This window comes from Somniosus microcephalus, chromosome 4 (assembly GCF_052327205.1).
Source record: "Somniosus microcephalus isolate GS21.2 chromosome 4, FLI_Smic_1.0, whole genome shotgun sequence".
NCBI classification, from domain to species: Eukaryota; Metazoa; Chordata; class Chondrichthyes; order Squaliformes; family Somniosidae; genus Somniosus; species Somniosus microcephalus.
This window is the reverse complement of record NC_140990.1, coordinates 345481970-345504564: the sequence shown is the minus strand read 5'-3', so window position 1 is coordinate 345504564 and position 22595 is coordinate 345481970. Positions and strand designations below refer to the sequence as shown.

The 22595-nt window shown below is 48.0% G+C and overlaps 1 protein-coding gene across 4 annotated transcripts in view; it reads right to left on the bottom strand.

Moving 5' to 3' along the window:
• LOC147120740 (transmembrane protein 169-like) overlaps positions 1-22595 on the bottom strand; it is a 254784-nt gene that overhangs the window by 5796 nt on the left and 226393 nt on the right. For 2 of the 4 annotated variants that reach the window (XM_085986983.1, XM_085986976.1), the window contains exons 6-7: positions 15431-15502; positions 5820-5906 (exon numbers count right to left, since the gene is read on the bottom strand). The exons of 1 other annotated variant lie outside the window; for it this stretch is intronic. In XM_085986983.1, the coding sequence (XP_085843109.1) occupies positions 5820-5906; positions 15431-15502 (159 nt within the window). The remainder of the gene's footprint in view (positions 1-5819; positions 5907-15430; positions 15503-22595) is intronic. One more of the 4 variants, XM_085986980.1, reaches the window with a different exon arrangement.

Genomic DNA, 22595 nt, shown 5'->3' with positions numbered 1-22595 from the left:
TTCCAGCATTTTCCCAACTACTGATGTGAGGCTAACAGGTCTGTAGTTCCCCGTTTTCTCTTTCCCTTCTTTCTTAAATAGCGGGGTTACATTTGCTATCCTCCAATCTGCAGGAACTGTTCCAGAAAATAGAATTTTGGAAGATGACAACCAATGCGTCCACTATCACAATGGCCACCTCCTTCAAAACCCTAGGATGTAGGTCATTCGGTCCTTGAGATTTATCGACTTTTAGTACTGAGGGAGTGCTGCACTGTTGGAAGGGCAGTACTGAGGGAGCGCTGCACTGTTGGAAGGGCAGTACTGAGGGTGTGCCGCACTGTTGGAAGGGCAGTACTGAAAAAGCGCTGCACTGTCGGAGGGGCAGTACTGAGGGTGTGCCGCACTGTCGGAGGGGCAGTACTGAGGGAGTGCTGCACTGTTGGAAGGGCAGTACTGAGGGAGCGCTGCACTGTTGGAAGGGCAGTACTGAGGGTGTGCCGCACTGTTGGAAGGGCAGTACTGAAAAAGCGCTGCACTGTCGGAGGGGCAGTACTGAGGGTGTGCTGCACTGTCGGAAGGGCAGTACTGAGGGTGTGCCGCACTGTCGGAGGGGCAGTACTGAGGGAGCGCCGCACTGTTGGAAGGGCAGTACTGAGGGAGCGCTGCACTGTTGGAAGGGCAGTACTGAGGGTGTGCCGCACTGTTGGAAGGGCAGTACTGAAAAAGCACTGCACTGTCGGAGGGGCAGTACTGAGGGTGTGCCGCACTGTCGGAAGGGCAGTACTGAGGGTGTGCCGCACTGTCGGAGGGGCAGTACTGAGGGAGCGCCGCACTGTTGGAAGGGCAGTACTGAGGGAGCGCCGCACTGTCGGAGGGGCAGTACTGAGGGAGTGCCACATTGTTGGAATGGCAGTACTGAGGGATTGCCGCACTGTTGGAGGGGTAGGACTGAGGGAGCGCTGCACTGTCGGAGGGGACTATTGAGGGAGTGCTACACTGTCGGAGGGGCAGTACTGAGGGAGTGCTGCACTGTTGGAGTAGGCAGTACTGGGGGAGCGCCTCACTGTCGGAGAGGCAGTACTGAGGGAGTGCTGCACTGTCGGAGGGGCAGTACTGAGGGTATGCTGCACTGTCGGAGAGGCAGTACTGAGGGAGTGCTGCAATGTCTGAGGGGCAGTGCTGAGGGAGTGCTGCACTGTCGAAGGGGCAGTACTGAGGGAGCGCTGCACTGTCGGAGGGTCAGTACTGAGGGAGTGCTGCACTGTTGGAGGAGCAGTATTTTCGATGAGACAGTAATCCGAGGCCCCATCTGCTCTCTCAGGTGGATGTAAAGGATCCCACGGCCACTATTGGAAGAATAGTAGGGGAGTTATCCTCGGTGTCCAAGCCAATATTTTTCCCTCAACATCACTTAACCAGATGATCTGGTAATTATCACATTGCTGTTTGTGGGAACTTGCTTTGCACAAATTGTCTGCTGCATTTCCTACACTGCAACAGTGACACCACTTCAGAAAGTACTTCATTGGCTGTAAATCGCTTTGGGACACCATGAGGTTGTGAAAGGCGCTACAGAAATGCAAGTCTTTTTCCTTATTGTACCTGTTGGACCACTGTCAGCGGGACCTCCTCCTCTGTCACCCCTCGGACTCCCCCTAAACCTGCTGACTGACAGCCATACTCTCCCCTTCCTGCTCCTGTGCTCTGCAAGATGTGTGACTGTACTCTGGAGAAAACTATACAGAAATTAGTCCCCCCTCCCTGATGAGTCGGAGTGTCTCTAACTCACAGTCCAGCACAAGGACTCTACCAGTCTCAAACTGCAAACGCAACAACTCTTTAACCAAATTGATACGCTTATCAATTACTTCATAAAAGGTGATGAGTCGAAGAAGAGATGATGAGTCGAAAGAAGAGATGAATAAGGCTTTTATTAGCTAAGAAGAGACCATGCTTCTTCGTGAGTGACTGAACAAGTCTGAACGAAACCCACACAGTGGTGGGTGGAGTCAGCTGAGGCATGCCTCCATACACAGCGCCACCCAGAGGTGGCAATATACAATACAGTGGTTTACCACATTCACCCCTTGTTTAATGTGAAGTCCGGCGGGGTGAAGGGTACTACAAGTTAAGTCTATCAGGAGGCCTTGTCTGACGTCCTGATCGTCGTGGTGGCGGCGGTGGTGTTGCAGCATCCGACGTCGGGTCTGGTGTCTGGGTGGTTGGCGAAGATTCCTGGGGCTTTGGCATGCCGTCTGCAGGGGTTGGGTTGGGAGGGGTGGTGGGGGATAACAGTGGTAAGGGGGATAACGGTGGTAAGGGGGATAACGGTGGTAATTCAGGGGTACCCGAGGGTGCGAGATCTCGTATGGAGACCGTGTCCTCCCGCCCGTCTGGGTATGTCACCCAGGCATACTGGGGGTTGGCGTGTAGGAGGTGCACCCGCTCGACCAGGGGGTCCGTTTTATGCGTCCTCACGTGCCTCCGCAGTAGGACGGGCCCAGGAGAAGTCAACCATGCCGGTAGCGAGGTTCCCGATGTAGACTTCCGGGGGAAAACGAACATTTTCTCATGAGGGGTCGCATTAGTGGCAGTACAAAGCAGTGACCGAATGGAGTGAAGCGCTGCAGGGAGGACCTCCTGCCAGCGGGAGGTCGGAAGGCCCTTAGATTTTAGTGCTAAGAGGACTGCCTTCCAAACCGTCGCGTTCTCCCTTTCCACCTGGCCGTTCCCCCGGGGGTTGTAACTGGTGGTCCTGCTCGTGGCGATACCTCTTGTTAGCAGGTACTGCCGAAGTTCGTCGCTCATGAACGATGAGCCCCTGTCGCTATGTATATAGCTGGGGAACCCGAACAGAGCGAAGATGTCATTCAGACACTTGATGACCGTGGTACTGGTCATGTCTGGGCAAGGGATGGCAAAGGGGAAACGGGAGTACTCATCAACTATGTTGAGGAAGTACACATTGCGGTCAGCGGAGGGGAGGGGCCCTTTAAAATCGACGCTCAGGCGTTCGAAGGGGCGGGTGGCCTTGATCAGGCTTGCTCTGTCCGGCCTATAGAAGTGCGGTTTGCACTCGGCGCAGATTTGGCAGCTCTTGGTCATGGTCCTGACCTCCTCGATGGAGTAGGGCAGGTTACGGGATTTGATAAAATGGAAAAACCTGGTGACCCCCGGGTGGCAGAGGTCATTGTGGAGGGACTGCAGCCTATCACTCTGCGCGTTGGCGCATGTACCACGTGATAGGGCATCTGGGGGCTCATTGAGTTTCCCTGGCCGATACAAGATATCATAATTGTAGGTGGAGAGTTCGATTCTCCACCTCAAGATCTTGTCGTTCTTGATTTTACCCCTCTGCTTATTATTAAACATAAAAGCTACTGAACGCTGGTCAGTGAGCAGGGTAAATCGTTTCCCGGCCAGGTAATGCCTCCAGTGACGCACCGCTTCTACAATAGCCTGGGCCTCCTTTTCGACGGAGGAGTGTCTCGTCTCGGGGCCCTGGAGGGTCCTTGAGAAAAAGGCCACGGGTCTGCCCGCCTGGTTAAGGGTCGCGGCTAGGGCGAAGTCGGAGGCATCGCTCTCCACTTGGAAGGGGATGGACTCATCCACCGCGTGCATTGCGGCCTTCGCGATATCGTTCTTGATAAGAGTGAAGGCTGCACACGCCTCTGGTGTCAGGGGGAAGGAGGTGGCTTAGTGAGTCACTATAGTCATCCGCCGAGACGGTGGTCGGTTCCGGTGACGAAATGGCGGTTGAGTGCGTTGGATACGATGGCGGCGGATGCCATGCGGCCGGGGGTACACAAAATGGCGGATAAGATGGCTGCTCCCACGGCCCGCACGCTGCGCTGCTGGCTGGCTTCCCCTTGCAGGCGTTAGCGTAATGGCCTTTCTTCCCACAGCCCGAGCAGGTAGCTGTCTTAGCTGGGCAGTGCGCTCTGGGATGTTTTAACTGGCCACAGAAATAGCATTTTTGGGCCTGGTTACTGGGCATCGAAGCAGTTCTTACCGGAGGCTGCTGTCTCGGTTGGGTCGCTGCAGCGGTTGGTGCCGGGGGCGGCGGTCCCGTGTCCCACGGTTTCGATTGCCATGTCTCGGCGCCGTTACGGGGGTATGCCTCGAGGTTTCGGTGGGCCTCCTCTAACGAGAGCGCAAGGGCAATGGCCGTCTTCAGGTCGGGTTCCTTGCTTTCTAGCAGTCTCTGCCGGGTGTGGTCTGACTGGAGGCCCCTGACGAAGGCATCACAGGCGAGTCCCTGCGCGTGCTCCACAGCCGTTACCGCTTTACAATCGCAGTCTCTGCAGAGTGCCAGTAGCGCCCGTGCAAATGCCCCTACCGATTCTCCCGGTTGCTGCCTGCGGGATCCCAAGAGGTGTCGGGCGTAAATTGTGTTCACTGGGCGCGTATATTGCCCTTTTAGTAGCTCGAGGGCCGCCACGTACGTATTAGAGTCCCGGATTAGCATATATACTTGATGGCTCACCTGGGCGGTCAAAATTTTCAGTTTGTGATCCTCCTCTGTAACCTGTGAGATTGCGAGGAAGGATTCAAAGCAGCTCAGCCAGTGTTCAAACTTGGCTGATGCACCCACATCTTGAGGGTCGAGGTCCAGGCGTGGTGGTCTGAGGGCTCTCAGCAATGTCTGCTGTATCCGTTGCTGTTGTTGCTCCTCAGGTGTCGCCATTTAACTTTTAGCTAATAAAATTGATACGCTTATCAATTACTTCATAAAAGGTGATGAGTCGAAGAAGAGATGATGAGTCGAAAGAAGAGATGAATAAGGCTTTTATTAGCTAAGAAGAGACCATGCTTCTTCGTGAGTGACTGAACAAGTCTGAACGAAACCCACAAAGTGGTGGGTGGAGTCAGCTGAGGCATGCCTCCATACACAGCGCCACCCAGAGGTGGCAATATACAATACAGTGGTTTACCACACAAATCAATAGAGTAAATCACTCCAAAACATCAACTACACTCCCAGGGCAGGTACAGCATGGGTTAGATACAGAGTAAAGCTCCCTCTACACTGTCCCATCAAACACTCCCAGGGCAGGTACAGCACGGGTTAGATACAGAGTAAAGCTCCCTCTACACTGTCCCATCAAACACTCCCAGGGCAGGTACAGCACGGGTTGGATACAGAGTAAAGCTCCCTCTACACTGTCCCATCAAACACTCCCAGGGCAGGTACAGCATGGGTTAGATACAGAGTAAAGCTCCCTCTACACTGTCCCATCAAACACCCCCAGGGCAGGTACAGCACGGGTTAGATACAGAGTAAAGCTCCCTCTACACTGTCCCATCAAACGCTCCCAGGGCAGGTACAGCACGGGTTAGATACAGAGTAAAGCTCCCTCTACACTGTCCCATCAAACACTCCCGGGACAGGTACAACACGGGTTAGATACAGAGTAAAGCTCCCTCTACACTGTCCCATCAAACACTCCCGGGGCAGGTACAACACGGGTTAGATACAGAGTAAAGCTCCCTCTACACTGTCCCATCAAACGCTCCCAGGGCAGGTACAGCACGGGTTAGATACAGAGTAAAGCTCCCTCTACACTGTCCCATCAAACACTCCCAGGACAGGTACAGCACGGGTTAAATACAGAGTAAAGCTCCCTCTACACTGTCCCATCAAACACTCCCAGGGCAGGTACAGCACGGGTTAGATACAGAGTAAAGCTCCCTCTACACTGTCCCATCAAACACCCCCAGGGCAGGTACAGCACGGGTTAGATATAGAGTAAAGCTCCCTCTACACTGTCCCATCAAACACTCCCAGGGCATGTACAGCACGGGTTAGACACAGAGGAGATTAAAGTTATACTCACCAAACTTTACAAGGATTGAGATGACAATAATAACGGAAATTATAACCCCGATGAGGACGTAATGGTGCCTGGGCCGGGGTTGGAAAACTGTGAAAGAGAGGGGGTTCTTGATCAGAACAGTTTGACATAAAATCTCAACCCTGGACCATTTACTTTTGCCCTGTGTGGGAAAGAGAGGCAGTGAGAGAGTGAGAGAGAGAGAGAGAGAGAGAGAGTGTGAGTGAGTGAGAGAGAGAGAGAGAGACAGGTTCCCCTGAATTCCCTAGTGGATTTATTACTGACTATCTTATATTTATGGCCTCTACTTTTGGTCTCGCCCACAAGTGGAAACATCTTTTTTACGTCCACCCTATCGAAAACCTTCATAATTTTACAATTATAGAGTTATAGGGCTAGAAATTCAGTAGGCTTTGCGCCCAGTTTTCGCCCAAAGAGGGCTTTTGCGCCACTTGCTGAGCTCTCGCCGATATTCAGCGCTGCGGTAATGGCGGCGTTAGCCAGTAGCGCTGTGCCGCCACCGATGACGTCATCGGTGTGCGCAGTGCCCCGCTACCGCCCCGTTACCGGCCCGACCGCCATATTTAGTTGCGGCCGCCTCTTCCGCAGCGGCCGCAAACAGCGATCAGAAAACGGGGCCGTCCTGTAGCCTTAGTGGGGCGAGTTAAGGCGGAGGTGCGGTCGGCCGCTTTTTCGTCAGCCGCCTGCCCGCACCTCCTTCCCCGGCCTCCTCCACCGCCCCCCCACGACATTGCCGGCTGTTTTCCGGGAGCCCGGCACTTCTCCGTGGTGCCGGGCTCATTTGCCGGCACTAGCGAGCGGCGATCTCGCTGTTGCAGGCACCTCCCCCTTAAGAGAGGGAGGAAGGCCTGCAGTACCGCAGCCTGCCGCTCCGCAGCGGGTGGCGCTGCGGCACCTAGCGCGCCGATATTCAGTTTCAGTGCCCCAAGCGGGGGCGCCGAAACCCTTGAATAGCGGCCGCCTTCGAGTTGGGGCGCTGAAACTGAATTTCCGGCGGGCGCAAGTGGCTCTGCGCGCAGCGGTACTTTCTGGGCGTGAGCGAGCTGGCCGCCCCAAACTGAATTTCTAGGCCTTAGAGTCATAAAGGCACAGAAGGAGGCCATTCGGCCCATCGAGTCTGTGCTGGCTCTCTGTAGAGCAATCCAGTCAGTCCCATTCCCCCGCTCTATCCCCGTAGCCCTGCAAGTTTATTTCCCTCAAGTGCCTATCCAGTCTCCCCTTGAAAGCATTGCGTGTCTCCGCTTTCACCGCTTCCGTCGGCAGAGAGTTCCAGGTCCTCACCACTGGCTACGTAAAAAAGATTTTCCTCACGTCTCCCCTGTATCTCTTGCCCAAAACCTTAAGTCTGTGTCCCCTAGTCCTTGTACCATAAATTAGTGGGAACAGCCTTTCCCCGTCTAGCCAATCCAAACCCGTCATAATCTTGTACACCTCTATCAAATCACCCCGCAACCTCCTTTGCTCTAATGAAAACAAATCCAGCTTCCCCAACCTGTCCTTGTAGCTAAGATCCCCCATCCCCGGAACCATTCTGGTAAATCTCCTCTGCACCCTCTCAAGGGCCTTCACATCCTTCCTAAAGTGTGGTGACCAGAACTGGACGCAATACTCCAGTTGTGGCCTAACCAGCGCTTTATAAAGGTTCAGCATAACTTCTCTACTTTTGTACTCAATACCTCTATTTATGAAGCCCAAGATCCCATATGCTTTGTTAACCACTCTCTCAATATGTCCCGCCACCTTCAGGGACCTATGCACATTAACTCCCAGGACCCTCTGTCCCGGCACACTCTTTAAAACGGTGCCATTAAGTGTATATTGTCTCTCCCCGATCCTTCTGCCAAAATGCATCACCTCACACTTCTCTGTATTAAATTCCATCTGCCACTTGTCTGCCCATTCTGCTAGCCTTTCTATGTCCTGTTGCAGTCGATTGGTATCATCCTCACTGTTTGCCACACCCCCAAGTTTGGTGTCATTGGCAAATGTAGAAATTCTACTCTGTATTCCAATATCCAGGTCATTTATATATATCAAAAAAAGCAGTGGCCCCAGCACTGACCCGTGGGGAACACCACTGTCTACCATCCTCCAGTCTGAAAAACAGCCATTTACCACAACTTGCTGTTTTCTGTCCTTAAGCCAATTCCTCATCCAAGCTGTCACTGACCCACCTATTCCATAAGCCTCAATGTTGTTAACCAGCCTTCTATGTGTACTTTGTCAAACGCCTTCCGAAAATCCATGTAGACAACATCCATTGCATTCTCTTCATCAATCCTCTATGTTACTTCATCAAAAATTCAATTAGATTAGTCAAACACGATCTGTCTTTTACAAATCCGTGTTGGCTCTCCTTAATTAGCTTAAACCTCTGCAAGTGACCATTAATTTTTTCATTGATTATTGTTTCTAAAACTTTACCCACCACTGATCTTAATCTGACCGGCCTGTAGTTACTAGGGTTGTCTTTACACAGTTTCTTGAACAATAGTGTCACATTTGCAACTTTCCAATCATCAGGCACCTCCCCCACATCTAGGGAAGATTGGAAAATTATGGCAAGCCCTTCCGGTATCTCCTCCCCCAATTCCCTTAGCAACCTGGGATTCAAGCCATCTGGACCAGGCGACTTATCCACTCTAAGCATACCCAGCCTTTCTAGTACATCCTGTCTATCAGTTTTCACCCCTTCCATTGCTTCTACCTTTTCCACTTCTACCGATATTTTGTCAGCATCCACCTCCTTAGTAAACACCGATACAAAGTACTCATTGAGTATTCGAGCCTTGCCCTGCGCCTCTAAGCACATATCACCTTTTTTGTCTAATAGACCCCACCCCGTCTGTTTCATCATCTTCTCTATTTCCCTCGTCATCCAAGGAGCCCTTGCTTTGGTTCCCTTACCCTTCCCTCTTGTTGGAATGTACCTAGCCTGTACTTGGAACATCTCCTCCTTAAAGATCACCCATTGTTCCGATAAAGTTTTTCCTGTCAGTCCTTGGTTCCATTTTACCCTGGCTAGAATCTTTCGCATCCCATTGAAGTTAGCCCTATTCCAGTTTAGAAGTTCCACTCTAGATTGTTCCTTGCTCCTCTCCATTGCTAATCTAAATCTTATGATACGATGATCACTTGTACCCAAGTGTTCTCCCACAGACACTTGGTCGACCTGGCCTACCTCATTCCCCAGCACCAGATCCAGCAATGTCTCCTTCCTAGTTGGGCCAAGAACATATTGGTCAAGGAAATTCTCCTGAACACATTTCAGAAATTCCTCCCCCTCTTTTCCCTTTACCCTAGCATTATCCCAATCGATATTTGGGTAATTAAAGTCCCCCAATATCACCACTCTATAGCTCTTGCATATCTCTGCGATTTCCCTGAAGATTTGCTCCACTACCTCCCTCTCACTATTTGGGGGCCTGTAGAATACCCCCAATAGCGTGATCATACCCTTTTTGATCCTCAACTCTAACCAAATGGATTCTGTCCTTGTCCCATCAAGAACATCCTCCCTTTCCAACACTACAATGTCTTCCTTAATCAGCACTGCCACCCCACCTCTCTTTTTTCCTTCCCTATTTTTTCTAAACACCTTGCACCCTCGAATATTAAGTGCCCAGTCCTCACCATTTTTAAGCCACGTTTCCGTTATTGCCACAAAATTATATTGCCACATGTCTAATTGTGCTTGTAGCTCACCAACCTTATTCACCACACTCTGTGCGTTTACGTACATGCATTCTAAACCCATTTTTGAATATTTCGTAGTCTTTCTTAGTCTGCTCCTATCTAATATGGTACTACTACCGCCTCTAGTACTTTCTTCTCTCGTACTATCCAACACACTCACTCTTTTATGCACCTTATTCCTCTTTTCTACTCCTATATACTGGTGCCCATCTTCCTGCCAAGCTAGTTTAAACCCTCCCCAACAGCACTAACAAACCTCCCCGTGAGAATATTGGTCCCAGCTCTGTTGTGGTGTAACCCGTCCGGCTTCTACAGGTCCCACCTTCCCCATAAATAGTCCCAATGCCTCAGGAATCTAAAGCCCTCCCTCCTGCACCATCTCTCCAGCCACGCATTCATCTGTTCTATCCTCCTGTTCCTGTAGTCAGTAGCCCGTGGCACCGGGAGTAATCTGGAGATTACTACCTTTGAGGTCCTGCTTTTTAATTTCTCTCCTAGCTCCCTAAACTCTGCCTGCAGGACCTCATCCCTCTTTCTGACTATGGACAATGACCTCTGGCTGTTCACCCTCCCCCCTCAGAGTGTCCTGCAGCTGCTCAGTGGCATCCTTGACCCTGGCACCAGGGAGGCAACATACCATCCTGGAGTCACGAATACGACTGCAGAAACACCTGTCTGATCCCCTAACTATCGAATCCCTTACCACTATTGCTCTTCCATTCTTTTTCCTTCCCCCCCCCCACCCCCCCCCCCCCACCATGCAGCTGAGCCACCCGTGGTGGTGTGGACTCATCTCTGGCTGCACTTCCCAGAGGAACCATCGCCCCCACCAGTACTCAGAACAGAATACTGGTTGGAGAGCGCGATGCACTCTGGGGACTCCTGCACTACCTGCCTGGTCCTCCTCTTCTGTTTAGCGGTCACCCATTCCCTCTCTGCCTGCACTCTTAAGCTGCGGGGTGACCACCTCTAAAAACGTGCTATCCACATATTGTAAATCTTTTTTGCACCTTCTCCAGTGCTTCTATATCCTTTATATAATATGGAGACCAGAATAGAATCATAGAAACATAAAATGGTTACAGCACAGAAGGCGGCCATTCGGCCTGTCGAGCCAGTGCCGACTGTCAGCTAGTCCCACTCCCCCGCTCTTTCCCCGTAGCCCTGCAAATTCTTTTTCCTTCCGATACTTATCCAACTCCCTTTTGAAAGATAAGATTGAGTCTGCCTCCATCACCCTTTCAGGCAGTGCATTCCAGATCTTAACCACTCGCTGCGTAAACTGTGACAGTACTACCAGTCTGGTCTATCCAAGGTTCAATACAAGTTTAACATAACTTCTCTGTTTTTCAATTCTATCCCTCTAGAAATAAACCCCAGTGCTTGGTTTGCCTTTTTTAAAACAGCCTTATTAACCTGTGTCGCTACTTTTAGTGACTTGTGAATCTGTGCCTGCAGATCTCTTTGCTTCTCTATCCTATTTAGGCTCTTATTTTCCAATTATTATGTGGCCTCCTTATTCTTCCTACCAAAATGCACCACCTCACACTTATCAATATTGAAATTAATTTGCCATTAACACACCCATTCTGCAAGTTTATTAATACCTTCCTGTAATTTGTCGCAGACCTCCTCAGTATTTACTGCACCCCTCAATTTGGTATCATCTGCAAATTTTGAAATTGTACTTCCGATTCCAGAGTCCAAATCATTTATGTAAATTGTGAACAACAGTGGCTCCAGCACTGCCCACTATTTGCCAGTACTTTTAACCTCTACTCTCGGTTTTCTGTTTTGTAGCTAGCTTGCTGTCTATTCTGCTACTTGTCCCCTGACTCCATATGTTCTGACATTAGTCATGGGTCTACTATACAGTACCTTCTCGAAGGCCTTTTGGAAATCCAAATATATTACATAGAATAGAATCATAGAAATTTAAGACACAGAAGGAGGCCATTCGACCCATCATATCCATGCTGGCTGAAAGAGCTATCCAGCCTAATCCCACTTTCCAGCACTTGGTCCGTAGCCCTGTAGGTTACGGCATTTCAAGCATGTAAAGTCTGTAGGTTGTTTAGTTAATTAATACACAGACTCCAAGAGTAACTTAAAACAGGACTTTACTATTCGAAGGTCAGGGCGAATCTGCCCAATAACTCCTGGCACAACACTTATATACTGGTGTGGTCACCGTCAGTATTACCGTATACAGAAGCCAAACAAAGTAGTGCCACACCTAAAATAGTTCTCTTAAAGGTGAACGGTTACATACAATAGTTCTCTTAAAGGTAGACGGGTACATACACTACAAAGCACATATCCAAGTACTTTTTAAATGTGATGAGGGTTTCTGCCTCTACCACCCTTTCAGGCAGTGAGTTCCAGACCCCCACCATCCTCTGGGTGAAAATAGTTCTCCTCAACTCCCCTCTAATCCTTCTACCAATTACTTTAAATCTATGCCCCCTGATTATTGACCTCGCTGCTAAGGGAAATAGGTCCTTCCTATCCACTCTATCTAGGTCCCTCATAATTTCATATACTTCAATTAAATCTCCCCTCAGCCTCCTCTGTTCCAAAGAGAACCACCCCAGCCTATCCAATCTTTCCTCATAGCTAAAATTCCCCAGTCCTGGCAATACCCTCGTAAATCTCCTCTGTACCCTCTCTAGTGCAATCACATCCTTCCTGTAATGTGGTGACCAGAACTGTACGCAGTACTCTAGCTGTGGCCTAACTAGTGTTTTATACAGTTCTAGCAAAACCTCCCTGCTCTTATAGTCTATGCCACGGAAAGTATCCCGTATGCCTTCTTAACCACCTTATCTACCTGTCCTGCTACCTTCAAGGATCTGTGGACATGCACACCAAGGTCCCTCTGTTTCTCTACACTTCTCAGTATCCTACCATTTATTGTGTATTCCCTTGTCTTGTTAGCCCTCCCCAAATGCATTACCTCACACTTCTCCAGATTGAATTCCATTTGCCACTTTTCTGCCCACCTGATCGGTCCATTGATATCTTCCTGCAGTCTACAGCTTTCTTCCTCACTATCAACCACGTGGCCATCTATTGCATTACCCTTATCTACTCTTCCTTTTACTACTTCAAAGAATTCAGTAAGGTTGGTCAAGCATGACCTTCTCTTTTGAAATCTGTGCTGACTACTCTTTATTATATTTTCAGTTTCTAGAGTAAGAAGTCACACAACACCAGGTTATAGTCCAACAGCTTTATTTGAAATCACAAGCTTTCAGAGCGCTGCTCCTTCATCAGGTGAAATGAAGAGAGGCATATAGGCACAGCATATATAGTCAGAGAATCATGTCAGATGATTACAGGTAATCTTTCTAACTGCCTTTTATCACACCTCGGCAGAGAGATACTCACAGCAATCAAAGGTGTGAATGGTGTCCAAACAGGTCAGTCAGGAAAACATTACATCAAAGAACAATGAGGTGGGGTCACAAGGGGTCAAATGTTGCAGATGCTGAGGTCTGTATGAAAAACAAAAAACAAACAAAAAACTATTTTTTTGCTGGAAATCACAGCAGGTCTGGCCGCATCTGTGTAGAGAGAACAAGCCAACGACGACTCGAGTCTGGATGACTCTACGTCAGGTGGGGTTACATGTAGTGTGACATGAACCCAAGATCCCGGTTGAGGCCATCCTCATGAGTGCGGAACTTGGCTATCAGTTTCTGCTCGACGATTTTGCGTTGTCGTGTGTCTCGAAGGCCGCCTTGGAGAATGCTTACCCGAAGATCGGAGGCTGAGTGTCCTTGACTCCTGAAGTGTTCCCCGACTGGGAGGGAACACTCCTGCCTGGCGATTGTTGTGCGGTGTCCGTTCATCCGTTGTCGCAGTGTCTGCATGGTTTCACCGATGTACCATGCTCCGGGGCATCCTTTCCTGCAACGTATGAGGTAGACAACGTTGGCCGAGTCACATGAGTATGTACCATGTACCTGGTGGGTGGTGTCCTCACGTGTGATGATGGTATCTGTGTTGATGATCTGGCATGTCTTGCAGAGGTTGCGGTGGCAGGGTTGTGTGGTGTCGTGGTCGCTGTTCTCCTGAAAGCTGGGTAATTTGCTGCAAACGATGGTCTGTTTGAGGTTAGGCGGCTGTTTGAAGGCGAGTAGTGGAGGCATGGGGATGGCCTTAGCAAGGTGTTCGTCGTCATCGATGACATGTTGAAGGCTGCGAAGAACATGGCGTAGTTTCTCCACTCCGGGGAAGTACTGGACGACGAAGGGTACTCTGTTGGTTGTGTCCCGTGTTTGTCTTCTGAGGAGGTCTATGCGATTTTTCGCTGTGGCCTGTCGGAACTGTCGATCGACGAGTCGAGCGTCATATCCCGTTCTTACGAGGACGTCTTTTGTTTTTCATACAGACCCCAGCATCTGCAACATTTGACCCCTTGTGACCCCACCTCATTGTTCTTTGATGTAATGTTTTCCTGACTGACCTGTTTGGACACCATTCACACCTTTGATTGCTGTGATTATCTCCCTGCCGAGGTGCGATAAAGGGCAGTTAGAAAGATTACCTGTAGTCATCTGGCAGTATTCTCTGACTATATATGCTGTGCCTATATGCCTCTCTTCACTTCACCTGACGAAGAAGCAGCGCTCCGAAAGCTTGTGATTTCAAATAAAGCTGTTGGACTATAACCTGGTGTTTTGTGACTTCTTACATTTGTCCACCCCAGTCCAACTCCGGCATCTCCACATCACACTTTCTAGAGGTTTTAGACTGATACCTGGGATGGCAGGAATGACGTATGAGGAGAGATTGGGTCGATTGGTCTTATATTCGCTGGAGTTTAGAAGAATGAGAGGGGATCTCATTGAAACTTATAAAATTCTAACAGGACTAGACAGACTAGATGCAGGAAGGATGTTCCCGATGGCAGGGGAGTCCAGAACCAGGGGTCACAGTCTAAGGATAAGGGGTAAGCCATTTAGGACAGAAATGAGGAGGAATTTCTTCACCCAGAGAGTGGTGAACCTGTGGAATTCTCTACCACAGATGGCAGTTGAGGCCAATTCATTAAATATATTCAAGAAGGAGTTGGATATACTTCTTAAGGCTAAAGGGATCAAGGGATACGGGGAGAAAGCAGGGACAGGGTACTGAATTTGGATGATCAGCCATGATCTTATTGAATGGCGGAGCAGGCTCGAGGGGCCGAATGGCCGACTCCTGCTCTTATTTCTTATGTTTCTTATCGCCCTTTCTAAAGATAGGAATCACATTAGCTGTCCGCTAGTTCTCTGGCACTATTCCCTTCTCTAATGAATTTTTATATATTTGTGATAGTGTCTCTGCTATCTCTTCCCTAACCTCTTTTAATATGCGAGAATACAATCTACCCGGACCAGGGGTTTTATCCCCTCTCAGTTTGATTAGTTTATCAATTATCTCCCCTTTTCTATTTTAAATGTCTTTATATCTTTTTTGATATCTTCTTCTAAGATTCAGAGATAGAGAGAGAGAAATAGAGAGAGGGAGAGGTAGAGAGAGAGAATTAGAGAGAGAAATAGAGAGGGAGAGGTAGAGAGAGAGAAATAGAGAGAGAGAAATAGAGAGGGAGAGGTAGAGAGAGAGAAATAGAGAGGGAGAGGTAGAGAGAGAGAAATAGAGAGAGGGAGAGGTAGAGAGAGAAATAGAGAGAGGTATGAATAGATCTGTATTTTTGTGTTCAACCATGAATGTTTTTCGATGCTTTGGTAACATAAGATGTACCTTGTCATGCCAATAAAGCGATTTGAATTGAATTGAATTGAATTGAGAGAAATAGAAAGGTAGAAAGAGGGAGGGAGAGAGACAGAGATAGAGAGAGGGAGAGAGAGAGGGAATGAGAGAATTTCTTACATCTGATGGTCTCTCACCTGTTATATTAGACTGGGTAATGCTGGAAAAAACCCATGGGGGGGGGCTCACTCGAGTCACCGTCTCACGTTCTGTTAAATACAGTTAAAATTAAGCAAATTAGTGTTTCATGTAGATACTGAGACACCAAGAGAGAGAGAGAGAGAGACATAAAGGGAGAGACAGAGGGAGAGAGTGAGAGAGACAGACAGAGAGATAGACAGAGAGGACAGAGAGGGAGAGACACACAGAGACAAAGAGAGACGGAGAGAGAGACAGAATGACAGAGAGAGAGGGAGAGAGGCATACAGAGAGACAGAGAGAAAGAGAGAGAGAGAGACAAAGAGAGAGAGAGAAAGAGACAATAAGCAAAAGACAGAGAGAAAGAGAGACAGAGAAAGAGAGACAGAAAGACAAAGGCAGAGAAAGAGAGACAGAGAAAGAGAGACAGAAAGACAAAGGGACCGCAAACACAACAAGAATTTGCAAAATGGGACAAACATCCAATTGAGATCCTACATGCAGAATTCAGTAAAAGTATCCTCCAGACTCAAAGGAAAACCACAAACAATGCATGCAGGGCAGAACTAGGCCAATATCCACTATTAATTACTATCCAAAAAAGAGCCACCAAATTTTGGAAACACCTAAAAATGAGCAACCCCCACTGCTATCATTACGAAGCCCTGAAATGCCAAGAGAGGATCATAAAGAAGAATACCCTCAGTCAACTAGTCCTGGGACTCAGTGAAGTAAATACTAACACTACTAACAATAACCAGCCCCAGGACAGTGACATCGTAGCACAGAGAATTCGACCCAACACAATTGTCACTAAGCAAAAGGAAAAATATCTGTCATATTGGGCAGAAACAACAAAAACCCAAAACAAACTCAATTGCTACTTGGCCCTAAACAGACAATACAACATGGCTGAATACCTGACCATGGTAAAAGATAGCAAATTGAGAAAGACCTTGACTATGTACAGACTTAGTGAGCATAGCCTGGCTATCGAAAAAGGCAGACACAGGCAGACCCGGCTGCCAAGAGAGGACAGGATATGCTCTCACTGCAGTCAGGGAGTGGTGGAGACAGAGATGCACTTCCTCACAGCTTGTGGAAAATATCAGGGCATAAGGGGGAATTTCTACCCAAAATTCACAAAAATATGCCCTGAATTCAAAAATTTGAATGACGACCAAAAACTCCCATACCTCTTAGGGGAACAGAGAAATTGTGTAACCTTAGCGGCACACTATGTTACAGCTTGCCATAAACAGAGGGACAACCATTAAACCTAAGAATAGAGTATATACAAATTATATGAATGTACATTTATACACTCAGGGATATATCTGTTTATACACTGTATGGATAGATCTGCGTTTGTGTGTTCAACCATAAATGTTTTTTCGATGCTTTGGCAACATAAGATGTACCTTGTCATGCCAATAAAGCGATTTGAATTGAATTGAATTGAATTGACAGAGAGACGCAGAGAAAGAGAGACAGAAAGACAAAGGGAGAGAGAGACAGCGTGACATGGGAATATGATGTTGTGGCAATAACTGAGACCTGGCTCCAAAAAGGGCAGGATTGGGTATTAAATATTTCTGGTTATAAGGTGTTCAGGAAAGATAGGGAAGGGAAGATAGGAGGTGATGTGGCAGTATCAGTCAAGGAGGCGGTTACCGTGCTGGAGAGGGAGGATGTCCTGGAGAGGTCAAGGACAGAATCTATATGGCTAGAGTTAAGAAATAATAGAGGTGCCATTACACTACTAAGTGTATTCTAGTGGGAAAAATATGGAGGAGTAAATTTGCAGAGAAATCACGGAGAGGCGCAAGAACTATAGAATAGTAATAATGGGGGACTTCAACTATCCTAATATAGACTGGGATAGTAATAGTGTAAAGGGCAGAGAAGGGGAAGAATTTCTGAAGAGTGTTCAGGAGAACTTTCTTGATCAGTATGTTTCTGACCCAACGAGGAAGGAGGCATTGCTGGATCTGGTTCTGGGGAATGAGGTAGGTCAAGTGGAGCAAGTGTCAGTAGGTGAACATTTAGGGAACAGTGATCATAGTATCACAAGGTTTAGATTAACTATGGAAAAGGACAGGAAGCAATCTAGAGTAAGAATGTTTAACTGGGGGAAGGCCAATTTCACTGGGATGAGAACGGATCTGGTCCGGGTAAACTGGAATCAAAGATTGGCAGGCAGAACTGTAATGGAACAATGGGCTGCCTTTAAAAAGGAAATAGTTCAGGTACAGTTGAGGTACATTCCCACTAGGGGGAAAGGCAGGGCAACTAAAGTCAGGGCTCCCTGGATGACGAAAGAGATAGAGAGTAAGATGAAGCAGAAAAAGAGCGCGTATGACAGATGTCAGGTCGAGAATACATCTGAGAATCAGGCTAAATATAGAAAGGCCAGAGGAGAAGTCATAGAGGCACAGAAGGAGGCCATTCGGCTCATCGAGTCCGTGCCAGCTCTCTGTAGAGCAATCCAGTCAGTCCCATTCCCCCGCTCTATCCCCGTAGCCCTGCAAGTTTATTTCCCTCAAGTGCCTATCCAGTCTCCCCTTGAAAACATTGAGTGTCTCCGCTTCCACCACTTCCGTCGGCTGCGAGTTCCAGGTCATCACCACTCGCTGTGTGAAAAGGTTTTTCCTCACATCCCCCCTGTATCTCTTGCCCAAAACCTTAAATCTGTGTCCCCTAGTCCTTGTACCATCAACTAGTGGGAACAGCCTTTCCCGTCTAGCCTATCCAAACCCGTCATAATCTTGTACACCTCTATCAAATCACCCCTCAACCTCCTTTGCTCTAATGAAAACAAATTCAGCTTCTCCAACTTGCACTTGTAACTAAGATCCCCCATCCCCGGAACCATTCTGGTAAATCTCCTCTGCACCATCTCAAGGGCCTTCACATCCTTCCTAAAGTGTGGTGACCAGAACTGGACACAACACTCCAGTTGTGGCCTAACCAGCGCTTTATAAAGTGAAAAAGGAAATAAGAGTGGCAAAGAGAGGGTATGAGAATAGAATGGCAGCTAACATAAAAGGTAATCCAAAAGTCTTCTACAGGCATATAAATAGTAAAAGGGTAGTAAGAGGAGGGGTGGTGGCCGATTAGGGACCAAAAAGGAGATTTTTGCATGGAGGCAGAAGGTCTGGCTGAGGTACTAAGCAAGTACTTTGCATCTGTCTTCACCAAGGAAGAGGATGCTGTCATAGACATAGTAAAGGAGATGGTAGAGGAGATACTTGGTAGAATAAAAATTGATAAATTGGAGGTATTAGAAAAGCTGGCTGTACTTAAAGTAGATAAATCACCAGGAGCGGATGGGATGCATCCTAGGATGCAGAGGGAATTGAGGGAGGCGATCGCGTCGGTACTGGCCATAATATTCCAATCCTCCATAGATACAGGGGTGGTGCCAGAGGACTGGAGAATTGCAAATGTTACACAATTGTTCAAAAAAGGGTGTAAAGATAAATCCAGAAACTACAGGCCAGTCAGTTTGACCTCAGTAGTGGGGAAGCTTTTAGAAACAGTAATCAGGGACAAAATCAACAGTCACTTGGACAAGTGTGGATTAATTAAGGAAAGCCAGCATGGATTTGTTAAAGGCAAATCGTGTTTAACCCACTTGATTGGGTTTTTTGATGAGGTAACAGAGGGTTGATGAGCGTAATTCCGTTGATGTAGTGTACATGGATTTCCGAAAGGTGTTCGACAAAGTGCCACATAACAGGCTTGCCAGCAAAATTGAAGCCCATGGAATAAAAGGGACAGTGGCAGCATGGATACGGAATTGGCTAAGTGACTGGAAACAGAGAGTAGTGGTGAACGGTTGTTTTTTGGACTGGAGGAAGGTATACAGTGGTGTTCCCCAGGGGTCGGTACTAGGACCACTGCTTTTCTTGATGTATATTAATGACTTAGACTTGGGTGTACATTGCACAATTTCAAAATTTGCAATTGACACAAAACTTGGAGGTATAGTGAGCAGTGAGGAGGAGAGTGATAGACTTCAGGGAGACTTAGACAGGCTGGTGGAATGGGCGGACACGTGGCAGATGAAATTTAATGCAGAAAAGTGTGAAGTGATACATTTTGGTAGAAAGAATGAGGAGAGGACATATAAACTAAAGGGTACAATCCTGAAGGGGGTGAATGAACAGAGAGACCTGGGGGTATATGGGCATAAATCGTTGAAGGTGGCAGAGCAGGTTGAGAAAGCAGTTAAAAAGGCTTATGGGCTTCATGAATAGAGGTATAGAGTACAAAAGTGTGGAAATTATGATGAACCTTTATAAAACACTGGTTTGGCCCCAACTGGAGTATTGTGTCCAATTCTGGGCACCGCACTTTAGGAAGGATGTGAAGGCCTTAGAGAGGGGGCAGAAAAGATTTACGAGAATGATTCCAGGGATGAGGGACTTCAGTTACGTGTATTGACTGAAGAAGCTGGGGTTGTTCTTCTTGGAGCAGAGAAGGTTGAGAGGAGATTTGATAGAGGTGTTCAAAATCATGAGGGGTCGAGACAGAGTAGATAGAGAGAAACTGTTCCCATTGGCAGAAGGGTCGAGAACCAGAGGACACAGATTTAAGGTGATTGGCAAAAGAACCAAAGGCGACATAAGAAAAAACTTTTTTACACAGCGAGTGGTTAAGATCTGGAATGCACTGCCTGAAAGGATGGAGGAGGCAGATTCAATCTTTCAAAAGGGAGGCTTTCAAAAGGGAGTTGGATAAGTATCTGAAGGAAAGAAATTTGCAGGGCTACGGGGAAAGGGCGGGGGAGTGGGACGAACTGAAGCCGGTAAACAAGAATTTTGAAAGCATAGTAGAAATCCGACAGGACCACTTAAACCCCACACCGCTGCTGATAGCAGAACGATTTAAGTTCCATAAAAGGAACCAACACAAAGACGAAAGCAATGCTGAGTACCTAACGGAACTGCGCAAGCTATCGAAATACTGACAGTTTGGAGCGGGACTAGCAGACACGTTAAGGGACAAGTTTGTGTGTGGGCTACAAAGTGAAGGAACCCAGAAATGGCTTCTATCAGAAAAGGACCTTACGCTGGACAAAGCTTTCAATATGGCAGTATCACACGAAGCAGCCGCAAGGGGCGCTGCAGAGATACAACGGAGACCGCAAGAATACAGCACCAACGAAATGACCTATGGAACAGGGAAGTGCTATCGCTGCGGCAGAACAACACATGACCAGAAAGATTGTTGGTTCAAGGACCAAGTGTGCAGACAGTGTGGGAAAGCAGGACACATAGCAAGAGTCTGCAGGTCTGGGAAGAAAACCAACAGTAAGAAATCTCCACAGGAGAAGTACAAAAAGGTACAGCAGGTGATGGACAGTAGTTCAGACGAACAGAAAAGTGACACAGACTCCGGAAGCAAGGAGCTGGGTTGTCTGAAACTACCTAATGTAACCGAAATGGAGGATCACCAAACTATCTGGTGGAAATGGAATTGGACACAAGGTCAGCTCTAACAGTCAAAAATCAAAGAGACTACAAGCGGCTATTTTCACACATACCCTTGAAAGCTACAGAGATTGTCTTGAAGACGTATATGGGGCAAAAAGTCTACCCCAAAGGAAAAATAAGGGTGAAAGTGACATATAAAGGTCAGGAAATACCTAAAATGGATATATATGTATTGCCAAATGGAGGACCACCGCTGCTAGGACGTGAATGGATCCGGAAGATACATTTAGATTGGCATTCCATACAGACACTGAAGGTGGAGGCCAAAAAGGATGACGACGTCACACCTGGACGACTGTCAAAAATGCGAACTGACGCAAAAGAAGTGTTCCAGGAGGGACTAAGAACACTAAAAGGAATAACAGCAACAATTAAAATAGAGGATAATGCAAGCCCAACGTTTCTGAAGGCCAGACCAGTGCCTTATGCGATCAGACCAGCGGTTGAAGCAGAGCTGGAAGGGTTGGAACGTTCAGGAGTACTGTCCAAAGTGGACTGGAGCGAGTGGGCTACACCCATCATTCCTGTAATGAAGAGGTCGTTGAGTAATACGCCTGGGGAACCAAAGAAGGTCCGCATCTGTGGGGATTTTAAGGTGACAGTGAACCCAATCCTTCACATGGTGCAATATCTGCTTCCACGAATTGAGGATATTTTCGCCTCGCTATCTGGTGGTAAACACTTCACAAAAATTGATCTAGCCCAGGCGTACTTGCAAATGGAGGTAGAAGAAGCTTCGAAACATTACCTTACGATCAACACCCATAAAGGTCTCTATCAATACAACCGGCTGGTGTTTGGAGTAGCCTCGGCTCCAGCTATCTGGCAAAGGGCGATGGATCAGGTCCTGCAAGGGATTCCAGGGACCCAGTGTTATTTGGACGACATCTTGGTCACGGGCAAAAATGACGGTGATCACCTCACTAACTTGGAGAAGGTGCTCGCCAGATTAAAGGAATATGGGCTACGAGCTAATCGCCACAAGTGCGAGTTTTTCCAGAAACAGATCTCGTATTGCGGCCACGTCATCGATGAAGAGGGGTTACATAAGTCCCCTGACAAGATTGAGGCAGTAGTCAAGGCTCCAGCACCGGAAAATGTGTCACAACTGAGGTCGTTCCTCGGGCTGGTAAACTATTACCACAAGTTCTTACCAAATTTGTCTACGGTACTACACCCGCTGAACACCCTACTGCAAACAGGGGTACCATGGAAGTGGGATGACGAACGTAGACGAGCTTTCCAGAAGTGTAAAGAATTGATCACATCAAAAGAGGTGTTGACCCATTTCAACCCAGCACTACCAATTCGTTTGGCATGTGATGCATCACCCTACGGCATTGGAGCGGTGCTGTGGCACAAATTCCTAGACGGGTTGGAGAGGCCAGTAGCCTTTGCGTCTCGGTCACTAACCTCAGCCGAGCGCAACTACGCCCAGATTGACAGGGAGGCCCTCAGCCTAGTATGGGGAGTAAAAAAATTCAACCATTATCTGCATGGGCAGAAGTTCACCTTGCTGACTGACCACCAACCACTTGTCTCCATCTTTAATCCTAAGAAGGGCGTGCCAGTAATGACTGCACAGCGGTTACAAAGATGGTCCCTGTTTCTAGGGGCGAATCAATATGAAATAGAATATAAAGGCACAAAACAGCATGGGAAC